At 42.2% G+C, this 23570-nt stretch overlaps 1 protein-coding gene across 1 annotated transcript in view; it reads left to right on the forward strand.

Annotated features, from left to right (window-relative positions):
• The window catches only part of LOC112395160 (uncharacterized), a 404375-nt gene that overhangs the window by 234271 nt on the left and 146534 nt on the right, over positions 1–23570 (forward strand). Inside the window, exons 10-11 of the mRNA XM_024738216.1 lie at positions 14272–14347; positions 14874–14967. Of these exons, the coding sequence (XP_024593984.1) occupies positions 14272–14347; positions 14874–14967 (170 nt within the window). The remainder of the gene's footprint in view (positions 1–14271; positions 14348–14873; positions 14968–23570) is intronic.

A 23570-nucleotide genomic window follows, 5' to 3' on the forward strand; every position in this document is an offset into this window, starting at 1 on the left:
AAAAAACCCATTAACATTGGGTAAGTTGGAAATGTAAATATATGGCTGTTTGTTGTAATTCAAAAATTTCTATAGGTTTGAAATATCTTAGTTTTTTTTTTTTTTTTGCGGTACACGGGCCTCTCACTGTTGTGGCCTCTTCCGTTGCGGAGCACAGGCTCCGGACGCGCAGGCTCAGCGGCCATGGCTCACGGGCCCAGCCGCTCCACGGCATGTGGGATCTTCCCAGACCGGGGCACGAACCCTTGTCCCCTGCATCGGCAGGCGGACTCTCAACCACTGCGCCACCAGGGAAACCCCCTCTTAGTATTTTTTAAAAGGTAAAATATTTTAAAAAGTAAAAGTGAACTGTGGTATGCCCAGACGTGGATATTATTCAGCATTAAAAAGAAATGAGCTATCAACAAGAAGGTCCTACTGTATAGCACAGGGAACTATATCCAGTCTCCTGGGATAAACCATAATGGAAAAGAATATAAAAAAGAATGTATGTATGTGTATAACTGAGTCACTTTGTTGTACAGCAGAAATTAGCACAACATTGTAGATCAACTTGCTTCAATTAAAAAAAAAGAAATGAACTATCAAATCATGAAAAGACATGGAAGAAAATTAAATGCATATTACTAAGTGAAAGAAGTCAATCTGAAAAGAAAGAAGCCAGTCTCACATCCTGTATGATTCCAACTACATGACATTCTGGAAAAAGCAAAACTATGGAGACAGTGTAAAGATCAGTGGTTGCCACAGGTTAGTGGGGAGCAAAATGTGAATAGTTGGGGCACAGAGCACTTTTAGGGCCGTGAAACTACTCTGTATGATACTATAATGGTGGATACATGTCATTATAGATTTGTCCAAAACCACAGAAGGTAGAACACCAAGAGTGAACCACAATGTAAACTGTGGACTCTGGGGGATTATGACATGTCAGTGTAGATTCATCAGTTGTTAACAAATGTACCATCTGATGGGGGATGTTGATAATGGAGGAGGGGGAGGGGGTGTATGGGAAATCCCTGTTCCTTCCCCTCAATGTTGCTGTGAACCTAAAACTGCTCTAAAAAAATAAAGTATATTACAAAGAAAAAGAAAAACAGGGCTTCCCTGATGGCAGAGTGGTTGAGAGTCCGCCTGCCGAGGCAGGGGACGCGGGTTCGTGGCCCTGTCCGGGAAGATCCCACATGCCGTGGAGTGGCTGGGCCCTTGAGCCATGGCCGCTGAGCCTGTGAGTCCGGAGCCTGTGCTCCGCAAAGGGAGAGGCCACAACAGTGAGAGGCCCGCGTACCGCAAAAAAAAAAAAAAAAAAAAAAAAAAAAAAAAAAAAAAAAAAAAAAAGAAAAAAAAAAAAAAAAAAAAAAAAAAAAAAGAGAAAGAAAAACAGTGAAATTAGAGTACTAATTGCCCACGTTTATTTTACTTCACTTGTGATTTTATGCCCATATTAATTCTCTGATATTTTTTACACGTTCATTACCTATTTACTTAAATAGCTCTGGTTTTTGCTTCATATTTATATTTATGTCCAAATTTGTCCCAGATTTTTCATGCTTTAATGAAATACTCTTATGAATTGCTGTGTTAAAATACAGTAAAATGGACTCTGTGATCTTTCAATTTATATTTCCAGCTTGGTCATGGTCTTATCTAATAGTTTGTGAATCATTTCAATGCATGGTTAAATCTGAAAAGCAGTGAATGCTAACCCACCTCTCATTTTGCTACACCTTTTCAGAAGTGAGACCACCACAGCAGCTAGAGACAGCTAATTTCCTCTGGTTTTGGATAGCGATAGGAGAAGCATCTGAGGCTTTTTTCCCAGCTGGTGTCTTTTTGCACCAGCCATCTGTGCTCTGCTCTAGCCTCTAGCATGATTGTGAGATAAACGGATCATTGAGAAACACGGACAGTGGAAAGTTGATGTACGTAACGCATGGCCAGGAAATAGAAGCTGAGCACTCCTGCCGAAGAGTGTGTAGGTAATTGTCTGAATGCTTTTGCAAGAGTGTTTTATTTTTTGCTTATCATATAGTACAAACATACATCTGTTGATTTATTTATTTTTTATTTTGCAACAGAAGCTATAAGTTCATGTTTAATTAAAAAGTGCATTATTTCTGTTACTCAAGAAAATTGATGGTGGACGTGCACCTTGTACAAAAACATTTGGAAACATTTTCCATCCACGATGGGGGCTGTAGTGTTATCACTGATCACATGAAAAGCAGAACATGCAAATGTACTAAAGAAGCATCAGCATCTACTTCATAAGTGAGCAGTTGTGTTATGCAAAGTCTGCACAGAGATTATGGCTCTCTCAGCATTTCAGATGATAATTAGTGACATTAGTGATCGTAGTTAAATGGAGCCTGGCAATCATAAACCGCTAGGTCTGTCAGGAGCCACCTTGAAGTATTACTGGAGGACGGTTCAAAGTTCCTCTAATGGACTTCCTCAATAACCCAGCAACTCAGCCCTTCAGGGAGTCCTGGGATCCAGGTCCTTCCTCAGTCTGCCATCTGCCCCTGTATGTTCATGGTTTTGCCTTAGCTACCATCTCAGGTTGGGATTTTGATGGAAACCTAAGATATGGTTTTCAATTAGAATTGCATCCAGAAGGGCATCCACTTCAGCTCACCCCATCTTCCGTGCCTTCCTAGTGTTGACTGTCATGTATTTTTTTGTAAATGCATGTTTTCTCCAATTGCTATTAATTTATAACAAGGAAGTGATGGGGGTGAAACAGAGTTAGTATTCTCAGTGAACTGTTCTTAAAAAGTGGGGGCATGCCACCTGTCATTTTAGCTAAATTTCTTGGTACAGAAAATTTCCTCAGTAACAGAGATTCTAATGACAAAGATACTTGGCTTGACCAAACTTTAGTCAGCTTCTGAACCTTCTTTTAGGCCCACCTGTGCACTTTCTTAAGAAAATCCGATTTTAGCAAGACTCCTGCTACGTCGGTTTAGCAGGAGTCCCCCATCCTCCAAATCTAGTCACTCTCAGTGTCTGATTGGTTTCCTTGTCCTCCACCATCCCCGGGTGATGTGTGATTACCTGGCCTGTCTTCGGCGCCAAGCCTGTTACGTCATTTTAGCCAGCATACTCCCTTACCCCTGATGTTTCCTCGTAGTAATTTTCCATCCACTGACCCCCACTCTGCTCCTTGGCTATAAATTCCCAAGTGCTGCATGCTGTATTCAGAGTTGAGCCCAGATCTGTACTGAGATCCCTTTTCTCCTCTTGCAATACTCCTGATTGATATCTGTTTTTACTGCTTTAACTACTATCCAGCTCTTTTTTTAAAAAAAAGCAAAACACTAACTTTATATCACATAGAAATGCAAGAATACTTATGTCAAGAAAGAGTTTACATAATTGGAAATAATATTTATCGTTCCAAAAGGTTACTTTCCTTCCTCTATTATGAAAATTATAAAGTTTTTATGATATTATTATTCTAAAGAATGACCACTGTAATCCCAATATTGTAGCCACAAATACTAATCTCTCTTAAAGACTTCACATAGTTTGGTACAGGTTCTTTTTTCCTTTTTAAATCTTTGTGGTATTCTTATGAGGTTAGAAGTGGGAAAAAGTAATTTTCTTTTAGAAATGGAGAAATTTTCCAGACTTCACTGGGAGTTAATGAGGTGGGGATTAATCGAGGCCTGCTGCTTCTCAGGCCACAGCTCATAGGTCATTCACATTTTTCGTGGGTTCCTCGTTAGAAATGACTAGGAATAATGAGAAAAAATTGTAATAAGGTTATTATTACTGGAAACTTTCAAGTTGTCCATGGAGGTGCTTTCTTTTTAGGAAAGAATATTCAATGAATCACAGTTCCTTGCATGAACCCCTTTGAAGGACAAAAAGTTCAAAGGGGATGTCCAGAGAGAGGCTAACTCTCTGGGACTACAGTGAGTTGATTTTTAGTCAACGGGGGGATTTCTCAAACATTCTTAAAACCTAACCCAGAACCCAGAACTGCACCTGTCAGCAGTGTCGGTCTTCCAGGTCAGAAACATTAACCGAGTGTAACTTAAAATGCTAAGTATCTACAACTCCCTCTTAAACAACTGTCTTCATCCTCTCAAGAGAACAGAAAATAATGGGACTCTGCATGTTTGACTAATTACTCATTTCCTGCAAATGCAAAACCTAACAGTTACGTGAAATGAGGATAGCAGCAAGTTCTGTCTTATAAATGTGCATTAGAAATTACAAAGAATTCAGGCTCCTCTGAAGTATTTCCGTTTAATCAAGGGCCAAAGAAAGAGTGGACCTCTGTCTCTACTCCAGAAAATTTCCCTTTTAAACCACCAACGGGAATTTCTTTTTGCCGCCAGTTGGCAGAAGTAACTCTATGAGTGTGAGTTTATTTCGTATAGCTCCTACACTAAATCAAAGTCGTGCAGGTGAAATTGCAAGGGAGACTGATCATTAGTATTTAACCTGAAACTCTAAGTGGACTAGAAATTTGTAATATTTATTGTTTGGTTTGTAATCCCGAGTGGTACTTGAGGTATTTACCGAGCCTGTCAGACTTTAGGTAAAAATCACAGGAAAAAATATTCATCTGGAATTCTGGAAAACATCTCCCCTGTTAAAAGATAAATAGAAAATGTGCTTTTATAGCCACCCATAGCAAATCGTTATGGCATTTCATAATCTTTATAATTTCTAGTAAACCAATATAACATTTTATAGAAACAATAAATTACATTTTTATGATTTCATTGGATAGCAAGTGGATCTAACAAGAGGAGAAGAAAAAGAAAGGGTAAGGCTTTCTCCTTTCAAAGAGATAAACAAAACCGGACATTAGTTAAAGTGGTGAAAACAGATTTTCTTCAGTAACTACTGACCGTGGGAAAAACACTGAACTCCATTCAGATTTGCACAGAGGGGCGGGGGCATTTTAAAAGCAGAATGCAGGAGTCAGGAGGGGAGAGAATGGGGGCTCCAGTAGAGTCAGGGAAGTGAAAATTATAAGGGTTTGGTCGGTGTAGAAGATTCCATTTTGGTGCCTGCTAGCTGGCAGGTACGCAAGTTAGGACTCTATCCTCAGAAAGAGCCTGGGAAACAGAGGCTACAAATACATCTGAAAGGGACAGAAGAAAGATTCACAGTTGTAAATCTTTTTTAGTAAATGCTGTAAGAAAGGGAGGTCAGAGGCCTATCATCAGGTGTTGCCTAGAACAAAGAATAAACTCTTTTGACAGCTCTGAGCTTTTCCAGACAGGAACACCCCTCTCTCTCCCTTTTCCATCTCCCCACCCCCTTTCCCCCATCCTCTTATTCCCTCTTGCCGTGTCTGACAGGATGAATAGAAACAGAAACTATCACTCTAGGTACTTCAAGCAATAAGGGTTTTTTTTTTTTTTTAATAAACTTATTTAGGCTGCGTTGGGTCTTCGTTGCTGCGCGCGGGCTTTCTCTAGTTGCAGCGAGCGGGGGCTGCTCTTTGTTGCGGTGCGCGGACTTCTCATTGCAGTGGCTTCTCTTGTTGTGGAGCACGGGCTCTAGGCATGAGGGCTTCAGTAGTTGTGGCTCGCGGGCTTCAGTAGTTGTGGCGCAGGGGCTTAGTTGCTCTGCGGCAGGTGGGATCTTCCCGGACCAGGGCTCGAACCCGTGTCCCCTTCATTGGCAGGGGGGTTCTTTACCACTGTGCCACCAGGGAAGCCCAGCAATAAGGGTTTTAATACAGGAAATTATGTGCTTACACAAATATTAGAAGTGACAGGTGAGGAGTCTAGGCAGGGCCCCCAGTACCCCCACCTCTGAGGTCTTTACTAGAGCTGTAAATTCTAGAACAATTCCCTGGGGCTGTAATGCAGGTGTTTGTGTGTGGGAATTAAGCTGTCGCTGCTGCCATTTGTGACTGTCTTCCAACACTAGGGACGCTGAAAAGTGGACTCCCATAGCTACAAGCTGGGCACTGACTCTTGACACCCAAGAAGCTGTAGACTAAGGGTCTGGAAATTTGTTGTGGGAACACCTCCGGTTTCCACAACCTTGCTCGCAAGTAGAAGTAAGAAGATGGGTTTGACTTTGCTGTACTTCCAAATGTTTTAATCAACAGAAACGAATTTGCACCCAGAAAGATGGCTACAAAGGTGTCTTTGTGTCTTTCTACTTTCCTCAGACTTTTCTCCCCTCCCCCGTCTTTTAAGTGTATTAGTATATACTTGTTCCCCGACAAGGGCTAAACATTGCTGAGCTGTGAAAACTGTACATGAAATAGGTGAATCGCATGCTTTTGTGTAGTTCACGGTCTGGCAGGGAGGTGGGCGCAGAGTCACAGTCCGCAGGTTAGAGGCTTGAATAGCATTATGCATGCAGGGTTTTGGAAACAAAAGAAGTTAACTCAACATGGAAGCAGAGCAGCTGTCACAAAAAAAAACAACCGTAATGCAGTGTATGGAAAGACGACTACAAGGCTGTCCACTGGGGAGTAGGTGGCGCATCTTCTTGGAACAAGCAAGTGAAAAATGTAGGTTTCAGAAAGTCTGGCGAGCTAAGGAAGAGCCAGTTGAATCCAGCCGTGATGTGAGGGTAGTGGCTGTAACTCTAGAAAAGTGTAGTTGGAGATGAGAGCTTACCTCTAAACACGAGGCTCCGACTCCTGAAAGAACAATGATATCTCAACATGTACACACTGCTATATTTAAAGTAGATAACCAAGAAGGACCTACTGCAGAGCAGAGAACTCTGCTTAGTATGCTGTACCTAATTAGGAATCGAATTTGAAAAAGAATAGATAACATGTATACGTATAACTGAATCACTTTGTTGTATGCCTGAAACTAACACAATGTTGTTAATCAACTATATTCCAATGTAAAATAAAAAGTTAAAAAAAAAAAAAAAAAAAAAGATGCCTCTTGGTCTTTCTCCACCCTGGCTTTTTAGTTGCTGGAGGAATTAGGCCCAGGCCTCTGATACCCAAGACCTGCTTCCCTGATGAGCATTTCCCCTCTAAGCTTGTAACTCTGCATTTATTTCTTTCTTAAGCTTAATAGAGCACAGAATGTCTTCATTTTTATGGGCATGCACATTTAATTTTTTTATTCATTTAGCATACATTAAGCTCCAGTTGTGTGCTGGGCCCTGTACTCAGTGCAGAGGAAAAGCAGATGGTTATATCTGTGATGAGGAATCCTCAGTGAGGAAACAGACATTCAGACACTAGCAGTAAAGTCACACAGTTGATCTGAGGAAGCCTCGTACAGAATGTGCTTGGCACCCCAAAGAAGGCTCACCAGCGTCACCTGGAGACATCAGCAGGGGCTTCGCGTGGAAGAAGCAGTGTTTTAACTGACAAGTAAAGGCTAAGCAGGAATTTTCTAGGTGGTTTAATATGTGGGATTGGAAGGGTGTTCCAGGGAGAAGAAATAGCTTTTCATGTATCAACAGTCCTCGGTGAGAAGAATCCTAAAGTGTTGGGGAAAGGGTGACATGGGACCCGGATGGTACCCAGAGGATGTACAGGGCACAGGACAGGTCCTCAAGGAGAGGCCTGGTATGAGATTGCATGGTAGGCCCTGCAGGTGCTCTGAGGACCTAGAGAAGAGAGGTTTCCTGAGGTCCCGGGATGGCAATGAGGCCTTATGGAGGGGATAGAATCTGATTAAGGCTTGGATTTGGAAAGATGGCAGGCTGGGACCTGGGCCCCTTTGCTGCAGTGCTGGCACCTGGACACACCTCTCCTTGAGCCACAAAATACAGAGAAACTGTATGGGACTAAAAATAACTGTGTGCATGCGCAGTTGGGGCAAATTCTGGACAGAAGACACCAAGAGACCAAAAAAAAAAACCCCAAGTGCTGCTTTTGAAGAGCCTGGAGCAAAAACAGGGTGTTGGGAGCAAAAGCAGGGTACCGCACATGCCCCCTGCACACAGCACCACCTGAGGGGTGGGCACAGCACCTAAGCTACCCCTCCAGCCAGACCCCTGGACACACCTCTACCCTCACCCTGTATAAGGAACGAGCTCGCACCCCGCCCCCCACCCACACTCAGGGAGCAGGCAAGCAAGGGAACCTGTTGTTTGTTCTCACTCCCTTCTGCTGCAGCAGGGGCCCCAGTAAGGCCTTGCCTGAATCTCTTGTCTGGCCTCTGATGGGTTTTTATTGATTAAGGAGGACAAGAACACTGGTTGGTAACGTGGGCACCTTGCTGCAGGTCTGGTGAGCAATGGGAATGCTGTCCAGAAGCGATATGAGTGCGGCCCAGCTGTTGCAGAGAGCAAGACAGAGCCCATCTTTGGCAAGAGGCACATCTCTGAGCCCGGCAGAAACTGGACAGGTCACTGGCATGTATCATGGAAAGCTCACAATGCCAGGGGGCCGCGCAGGCTCAGCGGCCATGGCTCACGGGCCCAGCCGCTCCGCGACATGTGGGATCTTCCCAGACCAGGGCACGAACCCGTGTCCCCTGAATCGGCAGGCGGACTCTCAACCACTGCGCCACCAGGGAAGCCCCGCCAGGGGGCTTTTAAGGGAGTGAGATGGAAAAGTAGCAGAAGATGCTGACCTGGAAGTCAGGAGATTCAAGTACTGGCTGAGTCTATAATTAGTTCTGTAGTGTTGGACACATTACGTAGTCCCTGAGTTCCTGCAGCTACAGTGTATAAAGTGAGGACTTCTAAATTTCATAATCTGTTAGGCCATTTCCAGTTCTTAATTGCTACATGTCTTTTAAGAGGTGTTGAAATTTTTAGTGGGTTTTATTGTGGTGCTATTGTTTAGTTTGGGGAACTGGGATTTAGACCCAGAGTTTCAACTCTGCACCTTGGTAGCTTCATGACCTTGAGAAAGTAATTTACTCTTCCTGAGCTTGTGTCCATATTTGCAAAGCTGGGATAAAGTTTGCCTGGCCTCCCACACGGGTTGTTTTGAGAGTCAAGTGTGATGCCTATATAAAATATTGTGCATTCTATAAAATACTACAGGAAACAATTGAAAATAAGTAAAGTAACAGGTTGTTATGCTAACCCCCTGTGAGAAATAATCTGGATATAATAGTGCCTTTGCAAATAGAGAGTAACATTTAGGAAGATATTTTCAACAACATGCAGATAGGAAATAGTGACTAACCCCGTAAGGTTGATGGAGAATAGGATGAAGAGGAGAGGCAAGTACCCACAGTGACAGGGGATGTCATCAATGTTTACTTAAAGTCTCTGTGCTTGATGCAGGAGCTCAGGCTCATCCCAGAACTAAGGAACTAGAATCTGCATCTTAACAAGAGGCCTAAGTGATTTTTGTACACATTTGTGCCCGTCTCTTAGAAGATACCAGAATTGAGTGTTCTGTTTCTGTGTTCCATCAGAACTGGCTCTGCCCAGCTGACACTGATAGCAGCCCAGGGGCTTTGAGGGGTCCGTGTGCCCCAGCCTGACAACTGGGCCTGAGTCAGGGCTCTTTCCTGATCAATGAAACATGGGAATTATTTCAACCAACGGTCCTGCTTCCCGGGGAGAGCAGGTGAGGACAAAACACTCCAGCCAGACAGATGTTGATGATACCTTAATGACAAAGGGCACAGAGAATTTAAACTCAAAAAGAAGAAGAGAGGAGAGAGAGGATCTGTTGAACATTATGTAACAAAGCCAAGAATATAAAAAATGATGAATGTAGCCCCAGCAAACAGCTTGACCACAACCTCATGAGAGACCCTGAGACAGAACCACCAGCTAAGCTACTTCTGGAGAAACTCTGAGAAAAGAAACATTTGTTGTTTTAAGCTGCTAAACATAAAATAGAAAACCTCTGTGCTGGACACTGTAGAAACCCTATTTTAATGCAAATGGATAGCATAATAAAGTAAATTTTTGTTATCTGGGTCAAGAGCAAGCCACAATGAGAAATTTACTTCCAAATTTCAAGAAGCATATGGATAGAGAACCAGGTCTTAGAAAGATATTTGCATCTCTGTCATCTCCACTAATACTTTTATACAAAACATTTTAGATAATAAAAAGACGATAATCTATTTTTCTAGTGTGGAAAGAGAAAGAAGATTAACTATAAAGTAGTCAAATTTTTTTAGCTCTTTCCAGAATTGAATAAGAGGATTTCTTGATGCCTTATAAATAAAACCAGAAAACTATAAGAACAGGGGGACATTTCTAGAATTGAATATAAAATCCTAGGATGTGTTTCTGCTCCAGGTTTCTGCAATTCCTACCATAAAGGGAGAAATTCAGATGCAGTGCTCTGTAGTATGGCTGCTTTTCTCAGAAACTTCTCTAATCCTTCACACAGGGCTGGAGGAATGCAGACCTCTGGAGGTCGTATTTTATGTGTTGCTATGGAACTGTCTAAATATTATGAACAGAGCAGTGGTATGGGACATACAGCGGTCTAATGCCATGAAATTATGGCAGCTAGAAACCATCTTCATAGTTCTGAAATGTAAGCTTCTAGTGTAAAAGAATGGCATGGGTGTCTTTAATAAGTGAATATTCTTTATTGCACTAAATTAGATCCTAGGTGGAGATACAAGGTCTCACTTCAAAGCAACTTCAGTCCAGGGAGAGTCTTGCAGACCCTAACAAGGAAACGCACAGCAGGCCGGACAGGGCTTAGTGCGGGGCAGGCCTGAGGAAAGAACTTGGTAGTCTTGGGATCTCAACTATGATATTGATGTTACAGAGTTGCTTTCAGGCTCAGCCCAGAGGTGTGGTTGGAGCTAAACAACTTCGGGAAGTCCCCAAAGCAAAGCAAGCCTCCCTCTTCCAGCTCCCTTGTTTTGAACAGGGAGACCCCAAACCCTCAGCTACTTGGGCTTCAAGGTTTGATTCTTTCTCGGATTCCAATAATTGTTTATGAAACTTTGTTTAAAATTTTATGTCAGAAACCACCCACCACAAAATACACCTATTTTTCCTCCCTGTTATAGCTGGCTAAGGTTAGTTACATTTAAACAAGAAGTACAGCTCTGTGCTTCTTTTTGAATAACAGTTCTGTGAATGCTATTTTCTTCTGTAGATTATGCCAAAGCCAGTTTCCTCTCTGAATGATTTCTAATATGTGAATTCAAACTACAGCAAGCCTGCGTCATGAGCTGCCCTGAATGAACAGGAACTAAGCACAGCTGGGGCTTTGTGGCTTCTCTTGTTTTCTTTCCTTTTTTCTCTCCTCTCTTCAGTCAGTTGCTATTGAATATTATTTTTTAAATTAAAGAGGGAAAAACATTTCTCAAAAATCTTTTCACCTGCACCGAGAAATTCAAATTAAAAAATTGAAAACTTTCAAAAGAATGAAGTTTTACTTTGCAAAATGCAGGGAAATGTGTCTGTGTCATTATCTGGATAAGTTACCCTACCAGTAGAAAGTTTCCACTTCACTCTGCTTTTCTATTTTCTCGTCTTCCCTGCCGAGGAGGAGAGGAAGAATGTGTTCCCTCTTTTCGTGTTGGTTCCTCATTAAAACAGCATGGGAACAGATTTTAATAAGATTTTTCCTCCTTTCGTCAGTGTTTTTAGACATGGCACCACCTGGATATTCTTGTCTGGAAAACTCCTTTAAAAGTGTGGGAGGTCTAGAAAAAAGTAAAATAAGCAGAAGAAGTTTAAAAATATCTGTTGAATGAAACGTCATAGAATTTTTTTCAAACATCAAACTGCTCAGTTTTCCTTTCTTCTTCTTAAGGCCTTTGATACACAATGGAAGAAAGTCAGCAAAACGGGATCAAAGGTCAGCCTCAATCAAGAATAAACATAATAAACTGTAAGAACTAATCAGGTTCCGTGACATCGCTGGTATGATCTTGCACCAAATATTGCTTGAAATAAGTGGCTCGTTCATCCAGTCTTGAAAATAGGCTTTGCTACAGAGATTCTCATTACATTCCTCATAAGAAACGGTGTACGCATGAATGCTGTACAACTTTAGCTTTTCATCAAAGAGCAAACAAGAATAATAGATAAATATGAAAAAACATGGCCTAGATTTATTTATAATGCAGTCATTTCAAAGTTTCTAACCATTGCCTCTCCCCCATGCAATGGAAATCTAAGCAGTTATCGTAGAGCTTCTTAAATGTCAGACATGAAAAGTAATTGTTTTAAAAGATACCCGTGGTAAAGTGTACTTCAAGTCAAGCCGTTATCAGTAAGCAGATTAAAACCCAACAAGCTTCTCCAGCACGGTTCTGTGGCCTTCCTGCCTATTGCCCAATTTAGTGAGACATAGATCCTACTAGGTGGACAAAAAACAACTGATACTTGCTGTTTCTAGACTGTTGCATTTTTGAAGAAGGAAGTAGATTAGTCAACTGTGTCATCTGTGAACAGCAGGACTATGACACAGAGAGAACCGATCGTTTGTTTGCTTCAGAAAGTGACGGTGTCATTTGATGGTTTGGGAAGAGATGATGTTTTACATTATCCTTTTGGCAAAGCTTTGCCATCTTCCCTTGGTTGATGACTTCAAAATGCTTGCTCAGAATGAAAGAATTACAAACTATATTATGAAAATTAATTTGTCTCTATCCTAGTTGTATAGTAATAGGTTCTGTGTCAGTGGTTCTCAGCCAGGGGTGATTTTGCCACCCAGGGGACATTTAGCCACTTTAAGAGATACTTTTGATCGTCATGACTGGGCTTGGGAGGGGTGTGTGTGCAGGTGCCAAAGTCCTGTCATGGTTGGTTAGAGGCCAGGGATGGCGGTCCACGTGCTCTACCGCATAGGATGGCCTCCCTCGGTGAAAAAGCATCCAGCCCCGGTGTCTGTAGTGCCCAGGGTGAGAAACGCTACTTTATATGACTTACCAGAATGACAAAATTACCTAACATACATGATCTAATCCTAAAATATTTTTGCTCTTTTCGGATTACAAAGCTAAATGTTTTTTTTACATATATTTTTAGAGTTTTGTTGTCAGGTAAAGCAATTAGTCATGTTGTATCCAGTTTGAAACTGCAGGACATACTTATATGTTTAAAGATAGGAAAAGGAGACATATTTCCTCTTCTGTGTGTGTGTTAGGGTCAATTCACCTTTTCCTACCCCTTCATATAACCCCCAGTAGAGGCTATCTTCAAACCTGAGAACACACTGAATGTAAACTGCAGGGGGAGAAAAGCTCCATTTCATATTGAACTTATAAGCACTACAAACATTATTATAACCCATATTATACCGAGTTACTGAATAGTGACATCTCTAGGTTTTCCTCATCTAGTTGAAGTATGAAAGTGGAGTCAGGGATATTGCACAGTAAGGATCACTGCATTTCTATTTATAATAAGCAATGGAAAACTGTATTCAGGTTTTCAAATTTAATTTAATTCCTATTTTATGTTGGAGTGTAGTTGATTTATGGTGTGTGTTAGTTTCAGGTGTACAGCAAAGCGGTTCAGTTATACATATACAGATACCTATTCCTTTTCAGATTCTTTTCTCATATAGGTTATTACAGAATATTGGGTAGAGTTCCCTGGGCTACACAGTAGGTCCTTGTTGATCTTCTGTTTTATATATAGTGGTGTGTATATCTTAATCCCAACCTCCTAATTTAGGATTCCACTTCCTACTTATCTCTCCCACTGAGACAGAGGGAAGGAAAAAGGAAATCAGGGAGAAGATTGGAAAGAATACGGGTACACCTCACTCAGCTTAGAGAAATGAAGCGGGCCTGCATGACTTCGCTGTGGCTAGCAGACCTCATTGGAGGAGAACTCATTTCAGAGAAGCCAGCACCTAATGCCCTGTTTGGAACTAGAATATATATCTGTACACGCATCTTTTTATCAGGCTGGGGGTAAAAATGGTGTCAGTAAACAGTCAGCTCAATTACAGTGACCCTGACTGTCTTTTGCTGTAATGACTGAATATCCCTCCTCTTCTGTAAGACATTTCCAAATTATTTCTGCACTCCTGAAAGGGGTGCCTCACATAAATTGCCACGTGTCCCCTCCTCTCCTTCTCTGTCTTGCACTGCCCCCCCTGCCTGGTTTCCTGTCTTTACACCCCCTTCCCCAGGCCCCTCTCTTGAGGGCGCCTCTCCGGGGGTGATAGGGGTCCTGCTGAGGGAGACGCGTCCAGATTCTCTTAAAACTGCTGCGCCCTGTCTTCCTGGGAAGACACGCTGGAGCTGTGGATTTGGTTCAGAACAGGTTCTCTCCAATTTCTTGCCTCCTTTGAACAACCCCTACCCCCATGCCACAGCGTTGCTTGAAAGCAGTAACGGCTGCCCCTTCTGTTCCATATTTCCTACAAGCAATTCCTAAAACTAACAAAAAACCTAACTCTCTCACCAGGTACAAGCAAAAGTCCAGACGCGGTCCACTGCTGGTCCTTTACATCCCTGGACAGTTCTTTTCTCCATGGACAAGCGTAAGTAATATGCAACCTCTGCTCAACCTACAGGTCAACTTTCCCAAATATTTATTATATTTATTCCAGAAAACTTATTATCTACATTAGATTAATGATGACATCGCAGATGTAATAGATGAATATGTCTTTCCATTGATGTAACAGAAGGGTCATTGTGGAGATTAAAAAATAGTCTGTTCCAGGATCAAAGTCTACTGCTGGTGCGCAAAACTAATTGTGGTATTTAGAAACAGTGTTCCCCCAACTTCTTAGTCACACTTCCAACTCCTTGGTGTTCAGTTTTAGCTGTTAAATGAGAGAAAAAAAAAAAAAAAAGAAAGAAAGAAAGACTTCAATCAAAGGGGAATGGAGTAAAAAGTAAATATTACAATGCAAGTGTCATTAGCCAAGATCAGTGTGGCACACAAAGAAGAATTTTGATTAGTCTAGAACTTTTGGAGAATCTAGATCCGTTGAGACCTTCACTTTTAGTTGCACTGCAGAATTACAGCTTTTCTGATCACTTTCACATTTATACCTCCAGGCTGACCACTCTCCCGAGCCTCACACTCATGAAGCCAACTGCCAGGTCCCCGTCTCCACTACCTGAGTGTCTAAGAGGCATCTCAGACGCCTGGGTGAGAACTGGCCTCCTGGTTGTCCCCTCTCCACCACCTCCGCATCTGGCTAGACCTCCTTGTCTAAACTCAGGGCAACTCCCATTTTTCTGTTCCTCAGGGCAAAAACCTTGGGGTCATTCTTCATTCTTCTTGAAATTTTTCTCTCTCCCTACATAAAACCCATCACTAATCTATGAGTTTCATCTTCAGGATGTATCCAGAGTCTGGTACTTCTTATTACCTCTGCAAATATTATCTTTGGACCAAGCCCCTGTCATCTCTCACCTGGAGTATTGCAGCAGTCTCTTGTCTAATCTCCTGTTTCTTCTTTGGGCCCCTCTGACTAATTTCAATGCAGATGCTGTAAGTTTGATTGGTTAAAACCCTCCAATGATGCATCATTTCACTCAGAGTAAAAGTCAAAGTTCTTACAAGGGCCTGGAAGGCCCTTCAGATATGTTCCCTCACTTTCTTACCTGTTTGATCTGACCTCATCTCCTGCCAAAGCTGGCTTTATGGATGTGTGACCCGTGCTCATAGGGTCCCAGTGCATGGTTGAAGGATCTGCCAGAGCCATCTTGAAATTTTGAACAAGGGGACCCCCGATTTTCATGTTATACTGGGCCCTACAAATTATGTAGCCAGTTCTATCTTCTGCTGTTCCTCTGGTCACCCACCACCCTCACTTTGACCCCTCACACTTCTGTAAACTCGCCTGCACCTTCTCCCCTCCAGGCCTTTGTACTTGCTGTTCCCTCTGCCTGACTCTTTGCCCCAGTGAGCTGATGTGACTCACGCCCTCAGTTTTTTGTAGTCTCTGTCCTGGTGTTAACTTTCAATGAGACTTGCTTTGACTGCACCATTTATATTGCAAACGAGCTCCCCTTCTACCTGACTCTGCTGTATTTTTTTCCGCGTTTGTACTTATGAACTTCTTACATATGAATTTTTTCTTATTTATTAAGTTAATTGTCTATTATCTGTTTTTCTCCCTCTTGAACATAATAAGCTTCATGAAGGCAAGGATCTTTATCTTTTCTTTTTCACTGCTGTATACTGCGTGCCTGACACATAGTCGGTACTTAAAAAACATTTGTTGAATGAATGAATAAGCATTGGGAATTGATGACAGAGTCCCAGATATAACCTCTGTAGTTAATTATGTATAACATGGAATGATAAGCTATGTATAGTTTTCACTGAATCTTGTGACTCATTCCATTCAGAGCAAATCTTTGTGTTGTGTTCATATACTACTTCTTTCACTCTAATTCAAAAAATAATGTATCACGACTTAAATTCCACTAAAATATGAGAGAATTCCAGTCTGTATAAAAATAGTCACCTTTAGGTCAATTTTGAAATAGAAAAAATTTTGTGGAAAAGGGCACTGATGACTTTGCAACAGAAATATAAATACCTAGAAAACTGGGATTTCTCCCAATTTAATACAAACAAACAAAATACATACCTCTCCACTCCTCATGTCCCCTGCTTCTACCTGTCCTTCCCCCGTGCCCGCCACCTCCACCAAATAACCAAGTTTAAGTGCATGAAGAACTTTTTGGTGTGTAAAACTGAAACCGATTGGCAGCAATGGCCGAGTCTGGCCAAAACTGGAGGCAGAAGTAACAGCCAGATCTGACTTGACTGAGTTTCACTTCCTCTAAGTGCATCTGTAAGTGCATGGCTCTCCCCGCCCCGACGTGGCGTGCGCCCGGTCGAGACTCCGCGTACGTCAGCACATTCTTGTCCTGTCCTGAACCCTGTGCAGATGTTTGTCTGCAAAGAGATGGCAGGATACCAGCACGTCTCGGCCCTTTCTCTCTGGACGGTATTTTTGTTTTTTCACTTGAATCATGTTGTGAGTTTTATTCTTTGAATCTTTACTATCACGTGAAGATCTTGTCTCCCATTTTACTGAGAAAACAGAGGCAACTAGAGGAGAATTTCTGCAAACTCATTCCCTCACACACCCGACTTCTGTGCCCACTATATATTCTACTTTGTCTCCTGTTACCACAGAGGAATGGTCCATGTTCAAGTCCAGGGTCAACTCCTCCCCTTGCAGAAAGACATTGCTCCCGTGATTCTCCTCTCTCTGGAATTTTCCCCTTGCTAGCATGATCTTTTCCATCAGCATGTAAATAGGATCAAGTCCTTACTGTTCCTTTCCCATTAAAAAAAATGAGATCTTTTGGTCTCACTACCCCTCTTTAACTACTGCCCCATTCCCCCCCCCCTTTTTTTTTTTGTTTTTTGTTTTTTGTTTTCTTTTTGTGGTACACGGGCCTCTCACTGCTGTGGCCTCTCCCATTGCAGAGCACAGGCTCCGGACGCGCAGGCCCAGCGGCCATGGCTCACAGACCCAGCCGCTCCGCGGCATGTGGGATCTTCCCGGACCGGGGCATGAACCCGTGTCCCCTGCGCTGGCAGGCAGACTCCCAACCACTGCGCCACCAGGTAAGCCCCTCCCCCCTTTTTTTTAAGTGGTAAATCTCCATGGAATAGTCAACTGTGCTCGCTGTCTTCAGTTTCCCATCTCATCCTGTATCAATCTCGTGCTTTCGGTACTTCAGAGACTGCTCTTGTCTACGTCACTAAGATCTGGTGTCATTACAACCAAGATCTGTGCCCTATCCCCCTCTTACCTGAAGTATGAGGGAAGTCAGACACAGTTGATTATCGCTTCCTTCTTGGTGTATTTTTCGCTTGTCTTCCAGAATAAGCCTGATTTTCCTTTTACTTTACTGGCCATTTCTTTTCATTTTCCATCGCTTGTTCCTCTTCATTGCCTGACTTCTTAATTTTGAAGTGGCCCAAGGCCACTTCTCTCTTCTGTTCTCACTAATTCCTGAGTGATCTCATTCATTCCTGTCATTTTAATACCATCCATATGCTGAAAAGCAGCTGAATTTATATATCTCTCTGGATCTCTCCTTTTTTTTTTTTTTTTTTTTTTTTTTGGGGGAGTATCGGCAGGCGGACTCTCAACCACTGTGCCACCAGGGAAGCCCTGGATCTCTCCTTTTAACTCGAGATTGAAGTATCTCAACTTGAATGTTTAATTGTTCTCTCAAAATTAAGATGTCTGTATTTCCCATCACTTTTTAAAAACTTAATTAATTAATTTTTGGCTGCATTGGGTCTTCGTTGCTGCACGCGGGCTTTCTCTAGTTGCAGCAAGCGGGGGCTACTCTTCGTTGCGCTGCTCAGGCTTCTCATGGCGGTGGCTTCTCTTGTTGCAGAGCATGGGCTCTAGGTGCGCGGGCCTCAGTAGTTGTGGCATGCTGGCTTAGTAGTTGTGGCGCACAGGCTTAGTTGCTCCGTGGCATGTGGGATCTTCCTGGACCAGGGCTCGAACCCGTGTCCCCTGCATTGGCAGGCAGATTCTTAACCACCGTGCCACCAGGGAAGTCCCTGTATTTCCCATCACTCTTAACTTGCTCTTGACAGTTTTTTTCTGATCTCCATGGACATATGGAAACTCCATTTTCTAGGTGCTCAGGCCACAGTGTTTAGAGTCAATCTCGATGCCTCTCACATCTTGTCTATAGTACATCCTGTTAGCTTTGTCTTCAAAATATTCAGAATCTGATTCCTTCTTATCTCACTGCCACTGCCACTAACCTAGTCTAAGACATCATTATCCTTTGCTTCGATCACAGCAGTAACCTCCTGTCTAGTCTTCCTTGTTATCTTCCACTTCATCTGTCACCTTTAGTCTGTTCTCAGAATAGCAGCCAGGGTGATCCATTTTTAAAAAGTTGATTATTCACTCCTCTGTTCAGAATCCTCCACTGACTTTGCATTTTACTCAGAGCAAAGCCAAAGTCACTACCGGGCTCTCAACAGTCTGACCTTCTGTAATCTAACTTCATCTCCTCATTGAGTGCTTTGCTCCACCGACCATGGTGGACCATGCCAGGCACATTCCCTTTGCACCAATTGTCACTCCCGCTTAGAAGAATATCCCTTCAGTATCTGGATGACTTGTTCACTTCATTCTTTCAGATTTTGCAGCAGTCTTTGCTTCTCAATGAAGTCTTCCATGACTACCATATTTGCACTGCAGCCCTTCAAAACACTTTATCCTTCCTCCCTGATTGTCATCCACAAGTTATAATCATGTAACATTCTGTGTATTTACTTGTTACTTTTTTTTTATTGTCTGTCTCCTTGTGCTAGAATATAGCTCCCACAAGAGCAGATATTTTTGTCTTTTTGTCCACTGCTATTTCCCTGGTATCTGAGCAGTGCTCGTCACAGAGTAGGTGCTCAGTACATATTTGTTGAATAAGTAAATGAATATATTTTGTGCCTACTTGATTCTATACATATATAAACACACACACATATATATATATATATATATTTGCTTATATACATATACAGTATTTGATGAGTAAAGGGGAAAAGTTACAGATCTTATTTTAGACCACTGAGAGAAGCTAGATCAGAACAAAGTGAGATAGAATTATTTTTAGGTTTTTTTTCATGAGAGACTATTTTGGAATGTAAGTCAACCACTTATTCAGTCCTGCATAGCATTCACCTACTACTTTCCTATCTGACTTCATTCTTGTCTTTTCCTGGTTTCTCCCTTGGATTAGAAGGCATGTTCCATAACCACATCCAGTGCCATCTTTCATAGTTATTTCATGATAGTTATTTTCGGTTCAAGAGTGTGCATGGGCCAGCAGCAGGTCTTTGATACTGGCTGAAGAGGAGGCCGTTCTGACTCTGCTCTCACTCAGCATGTGGACTATGAATGAAAAATTAAAAAACAGGTGGAAAATACTTGATGTTACCTAACAACTTGCTTTTCCTTGATTGAATCTTCCCCAAATGTGCAAATACCATAATTCTCAGATACATTAGTCTAATTATCCTTTCCAAAACATGAAAAAGATAAATTAGGAAAAGCAAAACTAAAAGGAACTTGTGAATGATCCATGTCTTTCCTGTAATCTCTTGTGATATATCTGAGTTAGCATGCGTCTGTATATTTGTGTGTGTGTGTGTGTGTGTGTGTGTGTGTGTATCTCTGTGCATGACCCTAGTTTTTGGATGCACTTGAAACTGCTCAAGAGAAGGGGACTGTCCATGAGAAATCCCCAGGATTTTGTCATGAAAGCTGAGCATCTGGTTTCCCTCATGACTGTCCTGATCCTTGGCCAGAAGTAAATGGCATAGAGCCCTTGTGAAAGTGACTAATGGTGAAAGTCTTTTAGTTCCTGGAATCTCTAAGAAGGCTTAACTTGATATTCATGAGTAACTCCCCTTGGGACACCTGTACTCCATTTAAGGTGTGTGTGGAGGCCTGGATTCATTATGTCATCATTCAGTGGGTCCCCCAAGATGTTTCTTCTTGGACCTATTCACTGAAGGATTTCGTGGGTAGACCTCATACTGTCTTCTGAAAACTCTAGAGAACAGACAATAGTAAATGGCCCTAGAAGGTTCTCCGTTTTCTGTGGAAACTCTGTAGGTTGGTCATGTGGAGGTGAATTAAATGATTTGGCCTTGATCTTTTCCTCCCATGGTTTTGTGATCTCAGGTTGACTACCGCATGTGTGAAGACTCATCACTTGCTTTTTCTTTGCGTGGTTTCTTTGTATATGTTTGGTGCCTTAAGCTCCTTGACTCTATGTGCCTTCAGACTTATCGATAATATTATATTACTTTTTAGTTCACTGGGAACTGGTTAGTGTCCAGGTTTGGTTGCTGTTAATGTAAGTAACACTTGCATTTGTGTATAAGTGACATCTCGCTCATACAAACAGAAAAGGATGCCGAACTTTGTCCATTATTGTCAGCCGGGCTCATAGGGATTCACCTGGGGACTTGATAAAATCAAGAGAATTCATTAAGATTGACTACACCCATAATATGAGCCACGTGTGGCTTACTAAATAAATAGCTTACATATATTCAATTAGTAATTAATCTTATTTAAAAACAATTTAGTAGTTCCCATTATGTTTCGGGAATTGTTCTAGACACTGGAAGTAGAGCAGAGATCAAAACAGATACAGCCCTGCCCTCCTGGGACTTACATTCTAAGGTAGTGATGGGGCAGACAGTAAGCAAATAGATGAATAAATGATGTCATGCCTGGTAGTGATACATGAGCCATGAGAGAAAAAGAAGTAGAGGATAATATAGAGAGTAAGGAACAGGTGTCACGGAGAGTCTTTAGGGGAGTGTTGTGGTTGAACAGAGACCTGAAAGAAGTCAGGATACAAGTCATGGGACTCTCTTGGGGAAGTGCGTCTGGACAGAAAGAACAGCAGGTCCAGGGTTCTGTGGTGGGAGACTATGACGTCATGGGTGGTGACGGAGGTAGTGGTAGGGTTAAAGTGTTACTGCTCCTAGATAATGGAAGACCTTGTAGACCAACCTAAAGAGTTTGGGTTTTATCCTTAGTGATATGGGAAGTCACTAGATGTTTCCAAGGAAGAAAATGATGGGATTTTATTTACATTAAAAAAAAATCCCTGTTTGCTCTAGAAAATAGACTTAGGTGAGAAAGGCATATAAAAATGGAAGCAGAGAGATCAGATAGGAGACTGTATAGGAATCTAGGGAAAATCTGATGGTGCTTGGTCCAGAACTAGGGCACTAGACAAAGCGGAGGTCATAGGAAGAGTCCAGATTCACAATAAAATCTGGACAAAGAGTGGCCAGGATCTGCTGAAGGAGTTGACGTAGGATGTGAGAGAAAGAGAGGATCAAAGAAGCTTTCAGGCTTTGGAGCTGAGCGACAAATAAATGATAACGGCACTAAGTGACATGGGGGAGACTTGGGAAGAGGAACAGCATTGGATAGGTGGCTGGGTGGGAAGCAGGAGTTCAGTTTGATAAATGTTACATCTGCAAAGCCCATTAGGAGATGTTGAACACAGCTGGATACAGTAGCCTGGCTTTTAGGAGAGAGGAGAGGGCTGGAGCTAGAAACCTGGAGGACACCAGCGCACAGATGGGACGTGGTGAGAACACCTGTGCTGTAAGTGCAGCCAGAGAAGAACCTCAATATCGAGGAACTGAGAAGGAGAAGAAGGAAGAAGGGGATGGTCCAGTGAAGAATCAGGGAATAGGAGTGGGGAGAAGGACCGAAGAGGGATAGCTCTTTGAACAAGTGAAGAAAGAAAATGCTTTTCAAAGGTGGAGGCCTGTATGTGTTAAATGCAGCTGATAGAACAAGAGACCTCCCTGGTGGCGCAGTGGTTAAGAATCCGCCTGCCAATGCAGGCGACATGGGTTTGAGCCCTGGTCCAGGAAGATCCCACATGTCGTGGAGCAGCTACGCCCATGTGCCGCAACTACTGAGCCTGGGCTGTAGAGCCCGGGAGCCACAACTATTGAGCCAGCATGCCACAACTACTGAAGCCTGATCGCGTGGAGCCCGTGCTCTGCAACAAGAGAAGCCACCACAATGAGAAGCCTGCACACCGCAACGAAGAGTATCCCCTGCTCGCCACAACTAGAGAAAGCCCGTGCACAGCAACGAAGACCCAACACAGCCAGAAGTTTATAAAAAAAAGTAAATAAAATAAATAAAAGTTTTTTTTCTTAAAAAAAGAACAAGTAAGAGGGGAATGATAACCCCTGGAATTTGAAATATGAAGGTGCTTAGATGATAATTAACAAGATGTGGTGATATGTTTAAGTTACTAAAAGATCCTTTTCTTTTTTCATTCCAGTTCTCCATTGTATGCTAATACTTTCCTGTCTTTCTCAGTAGTCAAAATCCTAGGTCACCTAAGTGGCAATGATGAATTCTTCAAAGGAAGCCCTTTTTTTTCTTTCTTAACTAAACCTGAGGGCTTCTTGCTCTCACACCATTGCTCAAAATTCAGATTTTAGAGTGTTTATCCACGGTCACACTTTCAAACATATTTTACTGCCCACTCTCTGGGGGTCTATGTGTTAGAAATCGTAAGGTAACTTTTGAAAAGCAAATTCAACTTATCTGTCCCTACTAATGTCCAAATAGTGTTCTATTTCCAATTTCCTATTATGATCACTTGCCAATATTCATCCAACTATGTGCTTACTCCTTGGTATCTTAATGTTTCAGGAGTACCAATTTCTCCAGTAGGGATAGATTAGTCTCTAAGTGTATCAGAAGCATTCGGGGTAGGTTGGTGATGTAAGCAGTAGTTCCCAGGGAAGGTTCATTTACCCTTCTCTTCTTTCCCAGTATTTCAGTCAGCAGCTTGCTTATGTGGTCACTGGTTACTCAGTGGGAAAAGTGAGACATTATAGTTCTTCAAATGTTGAAGAGGGAAACACCTTTAGAAAGGGCAAAAGGCCAATGAGTTTGTTTTAAGGGAAAGCACTATTTTTACCAGCACCTTCTCAATAATTGCGTGGAACACTGAATGAGGAGGAATTGGGAAAATTCTGTGTTTTAGGTGGTAGTTGGTAGAACTTTGTGGATTTTGGGGTTTATATAGTTCATGTTATGTTTCTGTCGGGGAACTTTCAGGGCACTGAAGGCAGAACAAAACTATTCCTTTTTTTCTTGACTGGAGTTTTTGAGAAATGAAAACTCTTTTCAGTATGTGACAAAAAAAAACAGCCACCGCTGTGGGCACAAGCACACTGGTCGCTCT

Source organism: Neophocaena asiaeorientalis, unplaced genomic scaffold, assembly GCF_003031525.2.
Source record: "Neophocaena asiaeorientalis asiaeorientalis breed wild unplaced genomic scaffold, Neophocaena_asiaeorientalis_V1.1 scaffold25, whole genome shotgun sequence".
NCBI lineage: Eukaryota > Metazoa > Chordata > Mammalia > Artiodactyla > Phocoenidae > Neophocaena > Neophocaena asiaeorientalis.